A 22,507-nucleotide genomic window follows, 5' to 3' on the forward strand; every position below is an offset into this window, starting at 1 on the left:
TTTGAGTCAGAGTCTCACTCTGTCACCCAGACTGGAGTGCAATGGCATGCTCACGGCCACCACAGCCTGGACCTACTGAGCTCAGGTGATCCTTCTGCCTCAGTCTTCCAAGTAGCTAGAACCACAGGCTTGTGCTACCATGCCCAGTTATTTTATTTTATTTTTTTGGATTTAGTGTAGAGACGAGGTCTCGCCATGTTGCTCAGGCCGGTCTCAAACCCCTGAGCTCAGGAAATCCTCTTGCCTCCGCAACCCAAAGTGCTGGGATTACAGGCTTGAGCAACCATGTCCGAATCTTTTCCTTTTTTAAAACACCTCTCCACCTTACCTCCCTCTAAGGCACTAAACTGACTCCTTTTCTTCCCTTCACAGTCACCGTTCATTATGTGTGCTCTCACCTTACATTATTTCTTAGCCTCCTACCAGTTGGATTAATCCTCTATGACTGGAAGATAATAAATGATCCCTTTGATGCTAAATCTGAAGAACTCTCCAGGCCTTACTTTAATCATTCTGCAGCTACTGTTAACTGCTCCCTCAGAGGTCACCAATCTCCTCTTGTTTTCCTCCTACTTCTCTCACAACTTTCAGTCTCCATTCTCTTTCATATTTCTCTCTCCATCTGGCCCCAGGCTCTGCGCCTCCTTTTGATGCTTACTCTTAACCCATAGAAGTTCATCACTCCTAGAGCTTCTCAGGGGCTCTCTGCATTGACTGCTCTGAGCCACAGATATCTCCAACTGGCCACAACCCCAAACTTACTCCAGTTCTTCCTCCCAGGACCTGTCCCTCCACTTCTTTCCCAGCTTTGGCAAAAGGCACTATCTACCAGGCCCACACCAGATACCTGGAAGTAAGGATGCTTTCGTCTCTCTCAAAACATACCCTGACTATCCAAATTCCTGGTAGCTATCAAACCCATTGGTTCAAACCCTCGCCCAAACTTCCGCAACAGTCTCCAAACTACCATCCTGCCCCTTTCCAAGCACTTGCCACAATGTCACGCCAAAGACACAAATAGGATTCCTAAGACAGAAGCAGGATTCCATCACCTCCCATGGAGGACCCTTCAAAAAGCCCCAACACCTCAGCATGACACAAGAGACATCTCAAGGTATGAACAGTCTGACAGTTGCTTATTTCTCTAGTGCTACACGGGCTTCCTCTCCTTGGAAAATCTTGCCTAACTGCACCTAGCTGACTCCCAAAGTTCCCAAGGACCCAGCTTGGAAGGTCACTCCTCGAGAAGAGCTTCCCCAACTATCACATGTACCCGCCATGGTTTAAGGGGTACTCAGAAGTGTTTGCATGTATTCCTTTCAGCAAGAAACATCCTGAAATGCAATTATATTGTCTGCTCATCTCTCTGCCTCCTCCACCTTGAGGCTAGGGGCTGTAATTTATTCCAATGTATAACCTCGGGGGCTGTATGCAAATGTCTGTCAAAAATGAACATCTGATTTAGAACAGTCAAAACTATAGAGACACATAGTAGAGGGGTGATTGCCAGGTATCACAGGGAGAGAGAAATGAAGAGTTATTGTTTAATAGGTATAGAGTTTGAAGATGAAGAGAGTTATAGAGATGGATTGTGGTGACAGAAGCATAACACTATAAATGTATTTATACTAAGCTATGTATTTTTAAATGGTAAATTTAATGTTGAGTGTATTTTACCACTACAATAAAAAGTAATAATAATTTGTCTAACATGAACGTATGACCATATTCATATGAGAACACCGCTTACCTATTTGTTTTGCATGAACAAATACTGCCCTCTTCTGGTCAAGTATATTACCACACCAATAATACGTGTGAAATGAGTTTTCTAGGGAATGAAATAAAGCTAATCCTTAAACTCATTTAACACAAAGCTGGTGGTTACAACTACATAACACTACTAGGTAAGGCATTTGTAATAAAAGTGGGACCAGATACTTCAATTCAGCCTTGAAAATCAGTATTCAAGGAATTAATGGGAATGACTTCAGAAAGAATTTAATGTAGAAATAATGCCTGCTTTTTAATAGACCTGTAACATTAGTCAATGAAAATAAAAAAGACCATTTGGATCTCTTTTAAGTGGCCTGAGCATTTTGGTGGTTTTTTGTTTGTCTATTTTTTTTGAGTAGGAGTCTCACTCTGTTTCCCAGGCTAGAGTGCAGTGGCATGCTTACAGCCACCACAGCCTCGAACTGCTGGGCTCAGGTGATCCTTCCACCTCAGCCTTCCAAGTAGCTGCAACCACAGGCATGTGCCACGATGCCTGACTAATTTTTTAACTTACTGTAGATACAAGGTCTTGCCATGTTGCCCAGGTTGGTCTCAAACCCCTAGACTCAGGCAATCCTCTTGTCTCTGCTTCCCAAAGTGCTGGAATTACAGGTGTGAGCCACTGCACCTGGCAATATTTTCCTTTTTTTTTTCAAAGTATTGCCTACAGACAAAAAGATTCCTGAAGCTAAAATGGCTTTGGGAAACTTACCAATGTCATAAGCCATGAAATCTGAAGAGAAGCATTTGGCGCCATGGCTCATGGACGTGTCATTGTGCGTGTTTCCTCCAAACACCAGCATGTTTCCACTCACCATCACAGCTGTGTGCAAGTAACGGAAAAATCGGCTGTCCTTAAGAATGGTCCTTTTGAGTTTATTTAGAAATAATAAATACAAGGTTAGTTTTTAAAGAATACTTGTCTATCTGCTAATGCAAACATTTCATTTTATTAACTTCAGACCCAAATGTACAAATACTTCCAGATTCTGTCCTACATATAAGTAATTTTCTCAAAATGAATATGCGAAATTTTAAAGACCTATTAAAATTTTTGGCAAAATATAATAAGAGCTTTAAAATGTTCATACCCTATGGTCCTATAATTCCTGTTTCTGGGCAGAACTCATGTACAATACAGACAGAAGCTTATGTACAATGCTTTGGGGTTTTTGTTTGTTTTTTATAAACATTTTTTATTATGATATTGTGGGGTACAGTTAAGGGTTAGCTATACAAATATGCTTCATTCAGGCACCCTTGCTGATAAGAGGTGTCTCCCCGTCCCCAGACAGATGTTTACTACCATTAATCCCATCTCCCTTCCCCTCCCCCCCATAGTTTCCCACCACTGTCGGTCATTTTCTTATGGTAATATGTTGGATGATCAAGTTCCATTATATGAGTGAGAACATGTGATATTCGGATCTTTGTTTCTGTGAGAGGTCACTCAGTATTATAGACTCTAGTTCCATTCATTTGTTTGTTTTTTTGAGTTAGAGTCTCACTCTGTTGCTGAGGCTGGAGTGCAGTGGTTCGCTTCTTATGGCCATCGCAGCCTCTACCTACTAGGCTCAGGTAATCCTTCTGCCTCAGCCTTCCAAGTGCTACCACAGCTAGCTAATTTTTCTTGATTTATTGTAGAAATGAGGTCTCACCAAGTTGCCCAGGCTAGTCTCAAACCCCTGGGCTCAGGCAATCCTCTCACCTTGGCCTCCCAAAGTGCTGGGATTATAGACATGAGCCACTGTGCCTGGCCCAATGCTTTTTTTTTTTTTTTTGAGTTGGAGTCTCACTCTGTCGCCCAGACTGGAGTGCAGTGGCTGCTCCCAGCCACCGCAGCCTCGACCTGCTGGGCTCTGGTGATCCTTCTGGCTCAGCCTTCCAAGTAGCCGGAATTACAGGCATGCGCTACCACGCCCGGCTGATTTTTTGATTTACTGTAGAGATGAGGTCTCGCTGCCCAGGCGGGTCTCGAACCCGCGGGCTCAGGCAATCCACTCACCTCAGCCTCCCAAAGGCGCGGGATTACAGGCTGAGCCACTGAGACCGGCTCCAATGCTTTTTTAATAAGACAAAAACTAGAAAACAAAACTTTAAACCACATAGGCTTAGTATACCCATATAATGGAGTATCATATAGCCACAAAATGACCAATTTTTATGACAATGCAAAATAGCATCTATAGCATGGCATCAAACATTATAAGGAAATACAAAAAGGAAGCAAAACCATAGCTTTATTATTATATCATTTCAGAACTCAAATTTGCTTTACATTTGTTAAAATTAGCATACTCTTTACAGGCTAATATATAGTTCAGAGTGAGAAGAGCTCTATCAGTTTAGTATGAGAACTTCATGGCTGACAATTTCATGGAATTATACCAGTAACTGACTCTAAAGATGACACTTTGGTCATCAAGAAAAGGTTAAAAAATTGATATAGTTTACTTAACTACAAAAGTATGAACAAATTCAGCAATGTAATTTATTCCTGATTTTGAAGAACTAAAATTTTACAGTAGTGCTCAGTGTATAAAAATTGAAAAAGAAGCCGGGTGTGGTGGCTCATGCCTGTCATCCCAGTACTTTGGGAGGTGGAGGTAAGAGGATGGTCTGAGTCTAGGAATTTGAGACCAGCCTGAGCAACATGGCGAGATCTCATCTCTACAATAAATCAAAAAATCAGCAGGGCATGGTGGCATATGCCAGTGGTTCCAGCTATTTGGAAGGTTGAGACAGAAGAATCACCTGAACTTAGCAGATCGAGGCTGAGGTAGCCATGAGCGTGCCACTGCACTCCAGCCTGGGTGACAAAATGAGACTCCAACTCAAAAAAAATGAAAACAGTCCAAAAATGCCAAGCAGTTTCTAACCAACCTACTACAAAATAAATACCAACTACTTCATTATCTTCTGCGTGTTTTCCTAGTTCTCAAGATTACAATGCTGCACAGAATTATCTGCCTGGCCTGAAAAAAAAATACAGCACAATATTTTCCCAACAATTGCCTCTACAAAATTCACACTCAAAGTGAAAGCTCAAGAAAAAGTACCCACCACATGTGGGTGTCCACATCATATCTGTAGAGATCATCAGCAAGTCTGTACTTATTGGCACTGAAAGCTTTGTAGCCACCATGAACGTACAGGGCCCTGGTCCTGTGGTCAAAAACACTGCTGTGGCCATAGCCCCCTTGCACAAGGGCACCTTGGGTGTGTAATATACTCCATGTGTTCTTATCTGGAAAAGGAAAAACAGTTAAAGGCAAACTCAGAGCACTCCTCCTCTCCAACACCTGAAATGTCCAAATAGCTGAGGGTATGGGAAGGGATTTCAAGACCTGATACATACAACTTTTAAAAATATTTTTATTTTTAAGAGAAGGCCACCTAAAACTTTGGCTATGCGGCCAAATTCCAACCTGTTAAATGTTCTGATGTTCTAATATACTCTGTAGGAAACGAATTACACTACATTTAAAGGACCTATTCCCCTCAAATGAACATTTTAACTCTCTATGACCGTTAGTGACCAAAACACAGATGTACTCTGTAGGGCTGCTTCCACAAAATATCAATTACAGCTGGTATTCCTACTGCACAATAACAGAGATAATAAAATTCAGTCAAAGGAAAGATCATATATTAAGAGGAAATCGCATTCCATTAAACCAATTTCTAAAGAGCTATCCAAAAATTTTTTCCAAACCATTTTTATTTATTTTATTTTTAACACACAAAGCATTTTGTGCCATCTTTGGTTCCTTGCCAGATTGACAGTAACAAATATATGCTACATAGAACCATCAACAATCTGAACTTCACTGGTAATACATCGATGTGAACTGCATTTCAAGATAAAGTACTAGATCAAGGTTAGGGTGAATTCTGAAGTTATAATATTAATTAAGCATGAGGCTTTACATTTGACATTCAAAAAACATCCACTGGAAAAAAGTATACCTACCCAAGTCATATTCCTGCACATTGCTTATATATCCGTAGAGAGGGCAGTGACCAAAGATGACCAGCATGACCACTCGGCCGTTTTTCAGTGTAACAATGTGAGCCGAGTGCCCAACCACTGCGTACTGCTCCTTTGCCTTCGGGGTCAACAATACCCATGACTCATTATAAATATGAAACACTCTCAATTCATTGGTCACATTCCCTGTTGAATCAATTTTTCCTCCATACATGTAAATCTTATCCTAGAGAAAAAATACAAGCAAAAAAAATTTTTTTTTAATATGGGGTACAATTCAGGGTTAGGTATACAAATGTTCATTATGCAGGTACCCTTGTTGATGAGGTGGCAAAATTTTTAAAACATTGAAAAGATCAAATCTGAAGTCAGAAAAGGATCAGTTCAAAAATCAATATTGGCCGGGCTCAGTGCTCAGCCTGTAATCCCAGCACTTTGGGAGGCCTAGGCGGGTGGACTGCCTGAGCCTGTGGGTTTGAGACCTGCCTGGGCAACTTGGTGAGAACTCGTTTCTGCAATAAATCAAAAATTAGTCGGGCATGGTAGCGCGTGCCTGTAGTTCCAGCTACTTGGAAGGCTGAGGCGGAAGGATCGCCGGAGCCCAGCAGGGCGAGGCCGTGGCGGACAGGAGCATGCCACTGCACTCCAGTCTGGGCAACAGAGTGAGACTCCAACTCAAAAAAAAAAAACAGTATTATTATCAGCTTAAAAAGGGTTAGTCAGAAAAACTAAAAATAGAAGTACCATATAATCTGGTCATTCCACTACTGGGTATATACTGAAAAGAATGGAAATCAATATATTAAAGAGATATCTGCATGCCTGTGTTTACCATAGCATTATTCATAACAGCCAAAATATGAAATCAATCTAGTGTCCATCAACAGATAAGTGGATAAAGAAAATGTGGCATATATACACAGTGAAATATTATTCAGCCATTAAAAGAATAAAATCCAGTCACTTGCAACAACATGGATGGAACTTAAGGCCATTATGTTAAGTAAGTCAAGCACAGAAAGACAAATATCTCATGTTCTCAGTCACATGTGGGAGGTAAAAAAGTGGATCTCATGAAGGTAGAGAGTAGATTGGTGGTAACCAGAGGCTTGGATGAGGAGAGGGAAGGGGGGAAAATGTGTTTATTACTTCTGAACTGTACACTTAAAAATGACAAAGATAGTAAATTACATATGTATATACTACCGCAATAAATAATAAAAAGTTTGAAAGGATTAGTGAAATGCACCTTTCAGTGAGTTGTTAGGAAAAGGATGGAACAAGGAACAATTGGAAATAAAACTAATCATATTTTATATCTCTAACACCATTTCACTACTTTTCTTGGGCTTTCTCACATGAATCTTGTATAAAGTTGCCTCATCCTACCATCTAGCTACAAAAACAAGGAAATGAAAATAAGTATTCAGCCACAGTACAATAAGGCTATTTTTGGAAAAACTTGCTAGTAAGCATAAAAGCTAATCTACACTTTTAAATCTACATTTTTAACCATTTAGTGTCATAATCATAATACCTCAGTACCATTTGAAGCCATTAAAATCTCTTGGGTTAAAAAGTTCCAACTTTAATTTCCACTATAACTTAGTCAATTATGTAAACCCTCCCCAAGAAAAAGTTTTCCCCAATTAAGAATCAACATTGCATAGTTTTTCAACTACATAATACATAAAGTAACTAAGGAAGAGTTGAGTTTCTTGCTTAGTACAAAGTGGAGATATTTTACCTTGTATAATGCCAATGAGTGACCATATCTAACAACTACGTTGTTCACAGAATGGTTTAGTGAAAGCCACTCCCTAGAAGCAAGGTCATACCTACAAAACAAACAGATTGTATTTTCACCCATATGATAAAACAATATCTTGTACTCTTTTATTTGTGATATAATCCAGTTTAGAGATGTTCATTAAGTCTACCATGGATGTAGGGAGGCACCTGTCACCTTGGCAAACAAACCTGATACCTGAGCCCACTGAGCATGTGAGAACTCGAGAAGAGGAGCCATACTACACAATCCTGGGAAAAGAAATAAATACAAATCTACTAGATGTTGCTAACACCTCCTGAAAACCCTTTCAATATACAGTCTAAATCACTTGAAGGTTGCATTATACTCAAGAGACTTAAAATTTTATCACAACATCTCCTCTTTCATTTAATCACGAGAAACTGAAAATAGGTACTGAAAGGGTATGTCAATTAAGTAAAAGAAAATTACTAACCCTTCCTTTTCTTTATCTAATTGATTTAAAATGTCTTATTTTTAAGAAAGACAGAATACCATTGCAGCATATCAACTGTACTAGGAATATATTTAAAGACCTTTAAAATATAAAAATGATAAAAAGAAATTTATACTCCTATTGTGCAATTTATACTTATTCATGCATTACTGAATAATCACATTCAACATCTTAAAATATTCATTTTTAGTTTGTTTTTGAGAAAAAATTTCTGTTATAATAAAAATCTTGCATACTCATTACAAAGAATGTAACTGATACAAAAAAGATGTAATACAATAAAAAGGATAAAGAGCTAGCTAAAAAAATTTTAAATCCCATATTCTATCATCTAGAAATGAATATCAGTAAGTAAATATCATTCCAGACATCTTTCTATACACATACACATATGGAATAGATTGCCAAAATATATTTACACAAATGGCATCATACTACAGGCTATATTTTTAGTAAGGTATTATTTTTAATTTTCATAAAATTAATAGAAAAAAGAAACCAAAGGAAAACCAATACTACTGCTGTTATCTTTTTTTTTTTCCTTTGAGTGGAAGTCTCACTGTCACCCAGGTTGGAGTGCAGTAGCATGCTCACAGTCACCACAGCCTTGACCTGCTGGGCTCAGGTGATCCTTCTGTCTCAGCCTTCCAAGTACCTGGAACCACAGGCATGCACTACCATGCCTGGCTAATTTTTTGATTTGTTGTAGATTTATTGAGGTCTCATCATGTTGCCCAGGTTGGTCTCAAATCCCTAAGCTCAGGCAATCCTGGGAGCCCAGCTCAGATAAATTCTTATAGAAAAGAAAAAAACATTTAGTGAAGATATAGCAGTAATAGTCAGACACAGTGGCTCACACCTGTAACCCCAACACTTTGAGAGACAGACACAAGAGGACTGCGTTAGCTCAGGGGTTCAAGATCAACCTGGGCAACATGGTGAGACCTCATCACTACAATAAATAAAATTTTTTAAAAATCAGCTGGGCATGGTGGTACATGCCTATGTTTCCAACTACTTGGAAGGCTGAGGCGGAGGGATCACCTGAGTCAAGCAGATCATGGTTATGGTGGCCGTGAGTGTGCCACTGCATTTCAGCCTGGACGACAGAGTGAGACTCTGACTCAAAAAAAAAAAGAGTTTACCTGAATAATTCAAGTATTTTATAAATTACAAAAAAATTACTATACATAAGCAAAAAGATGTTAGAAAATCTTGCCACAAAAGCAAAAAGGGAAGCAAATGTCCATCAATTGAAAATGGATTAACAGACAGGCACAGTGGTTCATGCCTGTAATCCCAGCACCTTGTGAAGCAAGAGGATTGCCTAAGCCCAGAAGTTTGAGACCAGCCTGGGAAACATAGCGAGACCTCATCTCTACAATAAATCAAAATGGCATGTGCCTGTAGTTCCAGCTTCTCAGAAGGCTAAGGCAGAAGGACCACCTCAGCCCAGTAGGTCAAGGCTGTGGTAGTTGTGATCGTGCCACTGCACTCCAGTCTGGGCAACATAGTGAGACTCTGACTCAAAAGAAAAAAAAAGGAAGAAAGAAAGTGGATTAAGAAATCACAATATATCCATATAATAATTACACAAAATAAAAAAATTATATTTCAGAAACATGTCAACATAAATCTCAATACAATGTTAAGCTAAAAAAGCAAACAGCAGAAGATTATTTCTATAAAGACTAAAAACAGAAAACTTATTAATTCTAACAGTTTCATATATACTTAAAGTATAAAATACAAAAATATACTTTAACAACAGACTCAAAAATCAGAATATAGATTGTTTGGGATTTGGAGGAGCATGCAAGGGTCTACAACTATAATAGCAATGTTTTGTTTCCTAACATGGATGTTGAATGCACTAGTATTATTTTTCTCTAAATCTTTCCTTTTGTCTTAAATATTTTATACATGATCTGACGTAAATATAACAAATAGGTGACATCTATTAATTATGAATAGCACATAAATTGGTATCAGCCATTATTTTACATAGTTTTGGAATATTCCACACTTCTAAAAATACATGAAAAATTTAGAAGTTGAATTCATTTTAGTTGTAAAATTATTCACAATTTAATTTTGGACAGAATCCACTAATTCATGCTTTAAAAGTTGAAAAACCTTAGCACTTAATTTCCTCCCATTTCATCTCCTAATTTTTATATACAATTTTTACATTGTCCAGGTTCTTAACAACACATTACATTCTATAACAATAATTCCATAGTACTTTAGTACTGAATCTGTAATTTAGCTGAGTCAATCTCCCTTCAGTCCTTTTATCACAAGTTCTCTTTCTTGAGCTCTTTATTTTAATTTTTTTTATTTTTTTGAGTTGAAGTCTCACTCCTTCGTCCAGGCTGGATTGCAGAGGCACGCACGCTCACGGCCACTCCAGTGTCGACCTTCTGGGCTCCAGTGATCCCTCCCCCTCAGCCTTCTGCGTAGCTGGAACTATAGACACGCGCTAACACACAGCTATTTTTATTTTATCATAAAGACAAGGTCTTGCCAAGTCGCTTGGGCTGGTCTCGAACCTGCAGGCTCAGGCAATCTACTCGCCTCAGCCTCCCAAAGAGCTGGGATTACAGGCTGAGCCACCGAGCCCGGCTATTTTTATTTTATCGTAGAGACGAGGTCTTGCCAAGTTGCCTGGGCTGGTCTTGAACCCGCGGGCTCAGGCAGCCCACTTGCCTTGGCCTCCCAAAGCGCTGGGATTATAGGCTGAGCCACTGAGCCCAGCCCTTGAGCTCTTTAATTCTCAACTGGATTTCACTGTCAAGAGGGGTGGGGTTTTTTTAAGTAGAATTCATATGTACTTCTTTCCCTGAGTTCATTCATGGTTAAGAATATCTTCTTGCTAACTTTACAGCTGAATGACATCTTGGCTGGGTATACTATTCTTGGGCTATTCTTTTCCTTCAGACGCTTGCAGATGCTGTTCCCTTAAATGGTGCTGGCACTGAATGTTGCTATGGAGAAGTCTGAGGACAGCTTGATTTTTTCCCCACTTTTATGCAGTTTGCTTTTCTGCCTGGAAGCCTGAAGAATTCTGAATCATTCCCATTCTCTCTCCCTCCCCTACTCCATCTCTCACTTTTTTTTTTTTGAGTAGAAGTCTCACTCTGTCACCTGAAATGCAATGGCACGCTAATGGCTGCCGTGGTCTCAAACTACTGGATTCAGATAATCCTTCCGCCTTAGCCTTCCACGTGGCTGAAACCAGAGCTGTGCATCACCATGCCTGGCTAATTTTTTTGATTTACTGCAGAGACAAGGTCTCGCCAAATTGCCCAGGCTAGTCTTGAACCTCTGGACTCAGGCAATCCTCTCGTCTCTGGTTCCCAAAGTGCTTGGATTACAGGCATGAGCCACTACACCTGGCTTCTCACTATTTTTTAAAAATGCAATATTGTACTTTATTTCACATAGAAATGATTTACATCCATCCAGGAAAATGTTTTCACAAAATGTACTGCACACCACTGCAACACTTCTGTGGAATTCTGGCTGTGAAAGATATTTCCTGAGAAGGACTTCCATAGCTTCTAACCACACATATACATCTTATATTAAAGCCAGAAGCTTTTTTGAAAGATAAGAAACAAATAGATTAAGCACAGAAACAAATACTGACTTCTCTGTCAAGAGACATGGAGGGTGCTCAATCTGTATTTTACTGTCTTTTGTTCCTCTTCAGTTAACATATCAGTCCAAGAGCTTGTTAGAGACACTTAGGTGCTCGCAGGTTCCCATAACCTGGCTAGCATTTGAACTACCAAAAGATACTTACGCAACATGCTATCAATTTTTCCACAACATATAGAAACAAACACAAGAACAATATTGATGCAGTAAAACGTAAGAAATTCCAACTACCTGATAAATAATCCTTCTTCTGGCAGCTGAGTCCAAGATAAGAGAATAGTGAACAACTAGATCTAAGATCTAAATAGGCAGATTAAGCAAAGACAAACTTCAGGAGATAAGAAATAGATGTTTTCCACAGGGCCACGGCCATGGCCATCCAGACCCCACCATGACAGCTAGCAACTCAAAGATCATCATGACAAAGAGTAGTCGCTCCAAACTCCATGGTGGCCTGGAAACCCAAGCACAGCATCTGGCCACCCAAAGACCAAGGCAAAGGCTCTGTGGAGACTGGACATGATTCCAGCCATCAGGAAGTATATAACTACCTGAGGCTTCCTGAACAATAATTTGTCCTTTATCCTAAATGTTCAATAATTTAATCAAATCAGGCTTTGTCATTGAGAAACTATAAAATTTTCCTGAAGCATCTTGTGCTATTTCAATTCACCTGCTATGTGTGGTAAGTTTTCTTCAGTAATTTTATTTATATCCAATCACCTTCTGTCCTTCATGTGTTTTGGCTTTTCTCCGATTTTTCACCTGTATTATTGGAATTATCCCAATAAACCTGTCAGCAATTCCATTTTAATTCTAATTTTTGTGGTATCTAACTTATCTATATTTTTTTAGGCCTGTAATCTCCCATTTCATCTCACTGTCATTATTGTCTTTCAGTTTGTTTTTCTGAATTCAAGTTCTCATTAAGTTGATCTACAGCATGAAGTAGTTAGAAGGAATCTCCTGTTCCTTGAAGTTGCTTTTCCTCTATGATGGGTTCTTGTTAGAATTTACAGGCTGCATTCTTTCTTCTCTTTATTTTTTCATAATTGAATATTTGCATTAGCTATGGTGTCACTTCTTTCATCTTGTTTGTAGTTAGACATAGTTCTCCTGACATTTTATTTGCAAAGTGTTTTCTTAATTCTGTTTTCACTGTATATAAGACAAGTTTATCGAATTTCCACTTAGTTTTAGTGTGAGGGTTGGCATTTTATGTTCTATCCACTTCTCTGAAGTCTAAGGAAATACTGGGACTCATATGAGGAGGTGTGCAGTCAGAAAAAAATATCCAAACTCTCTTCTCTTCTGAGATTTTTTTTTTTTTTTTTTGAGTTGGAGTCTCACTCTGTCGCCCAGACTGGAGTGCAGTGGCCGCTCCCGGCCACCGCAGCCTCGACCTGCTGGGCTCCGGCGATCCTTCCGCCTCAGCCTTCCGAGAAGCCGGAATTACAGGCATGCGCTACCACGCCCGGCTGATTTTTTGATTTATTGTAGAGATGAGGTCTCGCTGCCCAGGCGGGTCTCGAACCCGCGGGCTCAGGCAATCCACTCACCTCAGCCTCCCAAAGGCGCAGGATTACAGGCTGAGCCACCGAGCCCGGCTTGAGATTTTGTTTATGTGTTCTGTACCAGTGTTCAGATCATATCCCAATTTTAAACAGAAGCTCTGACTTCTGGGTAATTAGTCAGTCACTTGGTCAATTTTCCCCCTTTTCACTTGATCCTTCCCAGTAACTATTTCTTGCACTCTCCAGTTAAAAGAATAAAAAAATAGTAATGTCCTTTTGGTTTCTAGATTTGGGGCTCTCAGTAAGAATTCTCAGAATATCCCCAGTGGGTGGTACCAGAGACCCCTTTGGGGGGAATCTTTAAAGCAGGCTTCCATAAATCTCTGGGAGTCTCCTCTGTATTTCTGTCAAGGGTGCTCAATCTGTATCTGAATGCCACTCAGGGAGTTATGTGATGCTCCCTTCCTTATTTGGTTGCCCGTTGCTCAATTTCTTACTACTTTTTAAAAAACATTTTAGGCCGGGCTCAGTGGCTTAGCCTGTAATCCCAGCACCCATTTGGGAGGCCAAGGTGAGTGGAATGCCTGAGCCTGAGGGTTCGAGACCCACGTGGGCAACTTGGCGAGACCTCATCTCTATAATAAATCAAAAATTAGCCGGGCATGGTAGCATGCTCCTGTAGTTCCGGCTACTTGGAAGGCTAAGGCTGAAGGATCACTGGAGCCCAGCAGGTCAAGGTTGTGGTGGCTGGGAGTGCGCCACTGCACTCCAGTCTGGGCGACAGAGTAAAGATCCAACTCAAAAAAAACCCAAAACTTTTTAAAAGAATTCTTTTTTGCTCAAGAGAAGGAAATTCAGTAATAAAGTTTCAACGGCAATCTTAGGTCAGGGAACAAGACCATTTGTTTTGTAAGAGAATTACTGGGTAATAAAATAGGAACTGCTTTTTAATGCAACTAAAAAGTTTTGGGTTAACAGGGTTGTGGGGAAAACCGGGAAAAAGAGTAATTCCTGAAACATTTTTACAGAAGAATATAAATGACTATAAAATTTCTAATCTAAGTTCCAGAGATACTATTTTTAAAAGGATTCACTATATTTACTTTTCAAAAAAGTTCATTATTTTGAACTATACTAACATTTACATGAAACATGTATGGCTGTAAAAATCATGTTTTGATCAAGTACAAGTAACAAAAATGTTACAGTCGAAAAAGCAATGTGAGCCGGGCATGGTGGCTCACATCTATAATAATCCCAGCACTTTGAGAGGCTGAGGTGAGAGGATTGCCTGAGCCCAGGGATTTGAGACCAGCCTGAGCAACATGGTGAGACCTCATCTCTATAATAAATAAAAAAATCAGCCAGTTGTGGTAGCAAGCACCTGTAATTCCAGCTACTTGGAAGGCTGAAGCAGAAGGATTGTCTGAACCAGAAGGATCGTGAGCCCAGCAGGTCAAGGTTGTGGTGGCCGTGAGCAGCATGCCGCTGCATTCCAGCCTGGGCGACAGAGTGAGACTCTGGCTCAAAAAAAAAAAAGGCAATATGGCTTATGAGGTACATCAGTTAAATAAAAGCAACAGGAGACATTAATATTTCCAGGAACAAATGTTTGTGAACAAAATAAATAATTCATTTACTCCCCCATTTATTTGATAAATACTTATTTGAGCCCCTTCTATGACCTAAGCCTTGAGTTCAGAGAGTAAACAAGGTCTCTAGTCTTAGTGAACTAATAGTGGAAAAGGCAGACAATGAATAGTAAGTACAATAATGAGCACAGACATAATAAAAAATTATGAACACTGCTATAAAGAAAATGAGAACTACATAAAAAAAAAAAAAAAAAAAAAAAAAAAAAACAACAGGGGAGAACTATCTGGCCTGGATGGTCAGAGAAGATCTCTCTGTAGGACAATCAAACTGACATCGAAAGGTGAGAAGACACCAGCCCTAAGGCACAGTAGCAGAAACAGTCTACAATATATCAAAAAGTAGCCGGTGCAAGTGCAAAGGAACTTAAAGTAAGGATGTACGTTGTATGTTTTGGGTAAAGAAAGGGTTGACAGGCAAAAGCACAGCAAATGAAGGCAGAGGAGGAACAAACTGAGTCTGGAAAGATAAATAGTGTTCAGATCACAGGATCATTAGGTCCAACGGGAAGACACTGATGGACTTTAAGACAGTAGTAAACAATATGATTTATACCTTTTAAAAATCCTGTCAATCCATATTTAGAAATTAGATTAATAGGAATGAATGGAAATGGACAGATTTGATAGGACTCTACTGCTGAAGACTAAATAAGAAATAATGACAGGCTGGGAATAAAGAGAAAAGAATAAATATGACATGTGACTCTCTTAATATGAGAGTACAGTATGTGGAAGTAAAGATGGGAAAATCCCAAAGGCTCCCAGATTTCCTGCTTTGAGAGAAGGGGATGATGCTAGGTGCAAGGGCAAAATCACATAAATGAAAAATATAAGGCTTTCATAATACCTAGTATAAGGGTAGAAGAGACAAACTTTCACACTTTTTATTTAACTTTTTCTTCTCATGGTTGCAGCACTGCAAGTGGTTGGATTTGAGATACCTTTTACAAATAGAGCTAATAAGATTTGCTGACATATTGTAACAGGTAGACACTAAGGTAGTCTTCATGATGTCCGCCTCCTGGTGTTCATACCCATGAATAATCCCTCCCCAGAGTAAGCAGAATCTATGGCTTGCTTCTAACCAATAGAATACAGAAAAGATGATGGAATGTCATTTTTGTGATATCCATCCTGCTGACAGAATCAGTCCTTGTGGTCTAATGAAGTAAGTAGACATATTGGTGATGTCCATGTGACAAGGAACTGTGGGTAGCCTCTAGGAACGGCAGGTAGCCTCTAGGAGCTGAAGGCAGCCTCTGTGAGTTGAGGACAGCCTCCAGTTAACAGTCACCAGGAAGCTAGAACCCTAGAGGTCCTTCAACCACAAGGATACTAATCTGCCAGCAACGTAAGTAAGCTTTGAAATGAATTATTTCTCAGTTGAGCCTCTAGATGAGAATGCAGGCCAGCTGATACCTTGATTGCAACTGACACCTTGACTGCAGAGGACTCCAGACCAACAGAAACTGTGAGATAATAAATTTGAGTTATTTCAAGCTGCTGAGTTTGTGGTAATCTATTATGTAGAAAGAGATAACTAATACACATATGCCACCAATATGGGTATAAAAAAGCAAGAAGTCAAGGACGACTCCAAGAATTTTGGCTCAAGTAAACAAAAGGATAGAATGATCATTAACTGAGATGGGGGACATCTGAGTGAAAAGTGGGCATGGGAAAAAAGATCAGTTTTGGCCATGCTGAGTTTAAGATGACTATTAGTCAAAAGACTGAGAAGTCAAGCAACAAGCTAGAGACATGGATTCAGCTGAAAAGTCTAGGACTCAGACACAAATTTGGGAGCCACCAGTATAAAGGTCAAGATATTACATGAGATCACAAGAGAATGAATTAACAGAAGTGGGCCAAAGGCTGAGGCCTAGGGCATATTCTGTAGTCAGTCAATAAGGTGAAGAGGAACCAACTAAAGAAGCTGAGAAGGAATAAGGAGTCAGAAAGATATCAAGAGAATATGGCATCCTGGAATCTAAGTGAAGAAAGTGTTTAAAAGAGGAAGGAGGAATTAACTATGTCAAATGTTGGTACAGATCAAGTAAGAGGAAGACGAAGAATGGAAAAAAAAATTAGCTGCTTGGTCACACTAGGCACATTTCAAGTGATAAATAACCAGTGGCCAGTGACCGCCAGCATAAATACAGAATATTTGCATCATGACCGAAACTTCTACGGGACAGTACTGATCATAACAAATGAGCACAGATGTAGGCCAAGGGTAAATATGGTGGTGGGAGTATGTGAAAGTCCTTTTCTGATAACTTATCTCTCAGAATAGAAACAGGAAGCAAGTCAATTAGCTGAGAATGAAATAGGAGAAAAAGTGGAAGAGATTTGAAAAATGAAAAGAAGGTATGACAGAAGAATGGGAGAGGGAGTGAGAAGAATTAATGGATGACAGCCTTTGTGGGGATCAAAGACTGTTGGAGTTAAGGTATTAGAGAGAAAGATCTGCAAAGATAGGAAAGTGTCTCAGGTTGGGTTCCCTGCGAGCAGAGTCTGAGACAGGATTCTTGTGCAAGTGATTTACTGAGGGAATAGTCTCTGGACAAACATGTCAGAGAGACAGAAGATGAAGAAGCAAAACAAAGAGGTGGTCTCAGCTGAAGTCTAGTTTTGGCCTGACCCCAAAAGGAGCTTTCGAGCATGAATGGCACCAGTTTCCCCTAATAGAAGCAGGGTCAGGCTCTTTTGCCTCCATGCCAGCCAGTCACTGGCTGGCGGACAGGGTGACCAACCATTCCAGCTTCCCCAGGACTGAGGAGTTTCCTGGGATGTAAGACTTTCAGTGCTAAAACTGGGAGATTCCCAGGCAAGCTGGTTGGTCACTCTACTAGGGGCTGTCCTAGGGACAGAGCATAGCTTTTCAGGCATTTCTGGCTAAAACATCTCCAATCTGCTGGGAGAATTATTCAGAGAAGGGGACAGCTATGTGCTGACAACAGCCAACTTTCACAGCAGTGGGTGACTGGGTACAGCAGACAGGAAAAGGTAAAAGGATTTGGGTCAGGCACCAACAGCATCTTTCCAGAAGAGGGTAACTGGAATGTAGAATGCTTAGAAATGAGATTATGGAGAGGCTGCAGTTGTTAATGATATAATTCAGAAGGCGCCCACACAATAATTCGCTGAGGTAGAGTGGTCTGGAGAGACGTGATTATCCCTTAAACAACTCTGGGGTTTCTCTGGGTTGTCCAGCAAAGAGAGAACAGAATTGGACAGCTCCCTTTCCACCAGTGGGAAGAAGGAAAAGCTCTCTAGAGACCCAATCTTCTACAAGATCTCCAGGAACCATTTGTGCCACTGTCAGTACTGGCAGACAGCTCTTCTGATGAAAAACATTAAACTGCTTTAAATATGTATACATAAAAACGGAAATAAGATGGGACTTTGGATTCATATTCAGGAAAAAAGGCCTGAATCTATTGCATGGAGAAAGAAGAGAACCTGGAGGAAGAATAACCTGATCTAACCAGTGCAGGAGTCTCATCAGAAATCAAAGGGCTTGACTAAGGCAACAGCAATGGGAATAGAAATCTCTGGGCCTATTTTACTTGAAAGACATTTTGAAAGTGAATCTATTGATCTTGGTGACCTACTGACTAAAGGAGAAACAAAGGAGAAGGGAATTGAAGGAGGACTTCAAGATCTTAGCTTGAGCAGCTGGGGAAAAAGTGACACAATTAATACCAGGATTAAAAACAGAAAAAGAAACTAAGGTGATTTTAGAATATCAAGTTTAGAGAGTTAGCATTCCTAGTATTAAAAATGATGATCTTTTGAAAAGAGCTTGTTTTTCTCTAAAATGTGTGTATTTTGAGAGACGTTATATATATGAGGTCTGACAATTAAGAGCTTGCCACCATGCGCTTATGTTAGCAGCACTGCACAAACAATTTGATAAGGTTTCATAACCTTGGTATATCAATGTCTCACAGCTACGTTCCTGTCAACATGTGGCAGTATCTTACTAAGAGACATTCATTATTGTTGTTGCATATTTTTGTGTCCTATCATGAGAATGTCAGAGCTTGAATTAGAGCAACAAACAAACATTAAATTTCTTGTTAAACTTGGCAACAGTGGAAGTGAAATCAGGAACATGTTAGTCCAAGTTTATGGGGATAATGCCATGAAGAAAATGGCAGTGTACAAATGGATTAAACTTTACTCCGAGGGGACAGAAAGTGTCACCATTGAAGAGAGAGCAGAACAGCCAGTAATGAGCAGAACTGACAAAAATATTGCAAAAATTCGTCAAATTGTGCATCATAATCATGAACTGACTGTGAGAAGTACAGCAGACCAGATAAACATTGATAGAGAAACAGCAAGGAAAACCTTAACTGAAAATCTTGGCATGAGATAGGTGTGTGCAAAAACAGTCCCGAAGGTGCTCCTGCATCATGACAATGTACCACCTCACACAGCATTCACTGTCTGTGAGGGAGTTTTTAGCCAGTAAACAAATAACTGCATTGTACACCCTTCCTACCCCCTGATCTGGCCCCAGTGACGTTTTTCTTTACCCAAAGATAAAATAAATATTGAAATGAAAACATTTTTATGACATTCAGGACATCAAGGATAATACGACAATAGCTCCTAAATGGCCATTCCTAAAAAGGAGTTCCAAAATGGCTTTGATGGGTGAACTAGGCACTGGTAAGCTTCCCAGTGCATAGCTTCCCAAGGGGAATACTTCAAAGGTAACCATATGATATTCAGCAATGAGGTATGTAGCATTTTTTCTAGGATGAGTTCATGAACTTAATTGTTAAACCTCATACGTATTAAGGAAAACATATACAAGGGACATGAAGTATGCTTTCAAATCCTTTTTATTTATTTATTTTTTGCTCCCATCTCCTCCTCAAATTCTTTTAAAATAGAAAATATTAATTAAATGTAATACATGCTCCATTTAATTTTCAGACTTTTATTTTGGTCATATTTTTGGTACAAGCTTCCTAAAATTAAGCAGATGAACGCTAGATACTATAAAGCCCACGCACCATCCCACAATCCCTCACTTTACAGATAAGAAACAACCTGAGAGACTGTCACTTTGATCAAGGAGGTGAAATAAAGCTCTCATTAAGAAACAATTACATGTCAGGTGCAGTGGCTCGTGCCTGTATTCCCAGCACTTAAGGAGGCTAAGGTGGAAGAACTGCTTGAGCCCAGGAGTTCGAGGCCAGCTACATAGCAAGGTGGACTACATAGCAAGACCCTGTCTCTACAAAAAATTTAAAAAATTAGCTGGGTCTATAGTGCCAGCTACTCAGGAGGCTGAGTCAGAAGGATCACCTGAGACCAGGAGTTCGAAGCTGTGGTGAGCCGTGATCTTGCCTTCAAGCCTGGGTCACAGAGTGAGACCCCAACTAGGGAGAGAGAGACAGGCAAAGCAACAGCACAGTCTAGTACATTTTCCACATACTATTCACAAAATTTTGGTGAGTTATCTTTCTAACTTGTCAAAGTTTATTTTATTGTAATACTTCAACTGTTAAAAATTTTAAAAACTCAAGAGAAGAAGGAAAATCCATTGTATTTAAGGACATTTTTACTCTTTTCGTTCTTCTTTCTTCTTCCTGATGTTCCAAGTCTCCTCCAATCATTTGTTTTATGTTTAGAGACAACTTTTTATTATTCATTTAGGAAGGTATGCCAGCAACAAATTATCTTAGCTTTCCTTCATCTGAGAATGACTTGATTTCCTCCTTTTTTCTAAAAGATGTTTTCATTGAATACAGAATTTTAAGTTGACAGTCCTTTTCTTTCAGCATTTGAACAATGTTGTGCCACCTCCTTCTGCCATCCATGGTTTTGGGCAAGAAATCTGTTGTCACTTGAATTATTTTTGTTCCTATAAGTAAGGTACCAGTTCTCGCTCACTGATACCAAGATTTTTTTCTTTGTCTTAGTTTTCATAAATTTGACTCTGCCTTGTCTCGGTGCCTATTGCTTTGGATTTATACTACTGTACCCTTTGGAGTTTCCCAGATTCTTGAATCCATGGGTTGGGGCTTTTGCCAAATTTGGGAAATTTTCAGGCACTATTTCTTCAAATGCTTTTGCAGACACATCCTCTTTCTCCCCTCCTTCCAGGACTCCTCCAGGGACAAACTGCCGGATTTTTTGTTACAGTCCCACAGGTCTCTGAAGTTCTAATCTTTTTTAAAAATTCTATCTTCTCTCTGTTGCTCAGATTGATCAATTTCTATTGTTCTATCTTCAAGTTTACTCACTGATTCTGTCCTCTCTATTCTGCTGTTGAGCTCATCCATTGAGATTTTTGTCTTATATTTTTCAGTTTTACAATTTCTGCTTGATTCTTCTTTATATCTTCTGTTTCTTTGGCGAGACTTACTATTTTTCATTCGTTTTAAGGGTGTCTGGAATTGCTCATTGAAGCATTTTTATGATGGCTGTTTTACAATCCCTGTCAAATAATAATGAGATGACAACTGTGTCATCTCAGTTTCAGTGTATCTTAACTGCCTTTTCTTATTCAAGTTGAGATTTCCCTAGCTGTTGGCAAGACAAGTAATTTTCAGTTGAAATCTGAACATTTTGGGTATCATGTCATAAGACTCTGAACTGTATTTAAATCTTTTGCTATAGCAAGCCTGCTTGACACCATCTCAGTGGGATGGGACTGGTCAACTCCTTACTGCCATTACTGCCAGGTAAGTCTCCCTACATGGTCTTCACTGATGTCACAAGGTGAGGGAAGCCTTGTTACCTATTCTCTGGTGGAGATGAAAGTCCTAGTTCTTTATTTGGTCTTCTCTGACCCTGGCAGAGGGGTTGGAACTCCTTACTGCATCCTCCTGGCTAGGACAGAAACTTAGGCTCTCAGACTTTGCTGGCACTTACAGGGGTGGGGCCACATTTCTGTGGTAATAGGCTGAAGTACAGCAGCAGTTGTCTGTAAGTTTTCTGTCTTATTAGGTTGTCCCATTCCTGGTCCTCAGGCTAGAGAGAACAGGTTTTTCTTGGGGCTTTTTTGGCTTGTGCCTTTTAGCATTTTCAGGTTGCCAATTTCTCCAACATCAAGTCAGGGATATATGAGACAAAAACAACAACAACAACAACAAAACCTTGGAGTTTATCACCATTCATTCCTTTGCCACAAAGTCCCTAGCCAGACTGCTGCCTTCTCTCTATCTTTTAGAGTTTTCTCATGTTTGCTTTATATATAATATCCGAAGTTTTTAACTGTAATTATCTAAAAAAAGGGTAAAGTACCCTTCATTTTGTTATAATTTAAAAAAAATTCCTCTTTTCATATGTTATTTCTAAGGCAGTTATCTACTGGGTTTATTTACTCTGTGTCTTTGCAGGTTTGTCTACACTTCTGATATTATTCCTGAATATTTTTAATTTTTTATTTCTGAATTTTTTCCAGTTCTGATCACATTGTTCCTTCATATCTTGTATCATTTTCTTATTGCATTTTAGCTTGTTTTGGAATATCGAGTTATAATTTTTATCAGTTTTATGAGCATATTTTTCTATTTTTAATGCTTTCATGTATGAAGAAGTTTGTTCTACTCCTTATTCTCTCTCTCTCTCTTTTTTTTTTTTTTTGGTAATAATTTTCTATAAAATTTGGTC

General features: G+C 39.4%; 1 protein-coding gene across 1 annotated transcript in view; it reads right to left on the reverse strand.

Annotated features, from left to right (window-relative positions):
- LOC103258716 (attractin) overlaps positions 1-22,507 on the reverse strand; it is a 132,173-nt gene that overhangs the window by 67,113 nt on the left and 42,553 nt on the right. Inside the window, exons 7-10 of the mRNA XM_008056380.2 lie at positions 7,515-7,605; positions 5,750-5,993; positions 4,840-5,023; positions 2,489-2,643 (exon numbers count right to left, since the gene is read on the reverse strand). Coding sequence (XP_008054571.2) covers positions 2,489-2,643; positions 4,840-5,023; positions 5,750-5,993; positions 7,515-7,605 — 674 coding nt within the window. The remainder of the gene's footprint in view (positions 1-2,488; positions 2,644-4,839; positions 5,024-5,749; positions 5,994-7,514; positions 7,606-22,507) is intronic.

This window comes from Carlito syrichta, unplaced genomic scaffold, assembly GCF_000164805.1.
Source record: "Carlito syrichta isolate Samal-C Ts95f unplaced genomic scaffold, Tarsius_syrichta-2.0.1 Scaffold302335, whole genome shotgun sequence".
Lineage (NCBI taxonomy): Eukaryota > Metazoa > Chordata > Mammalia > Primates > Tarsiidae > Carlito > Carlito syrichta.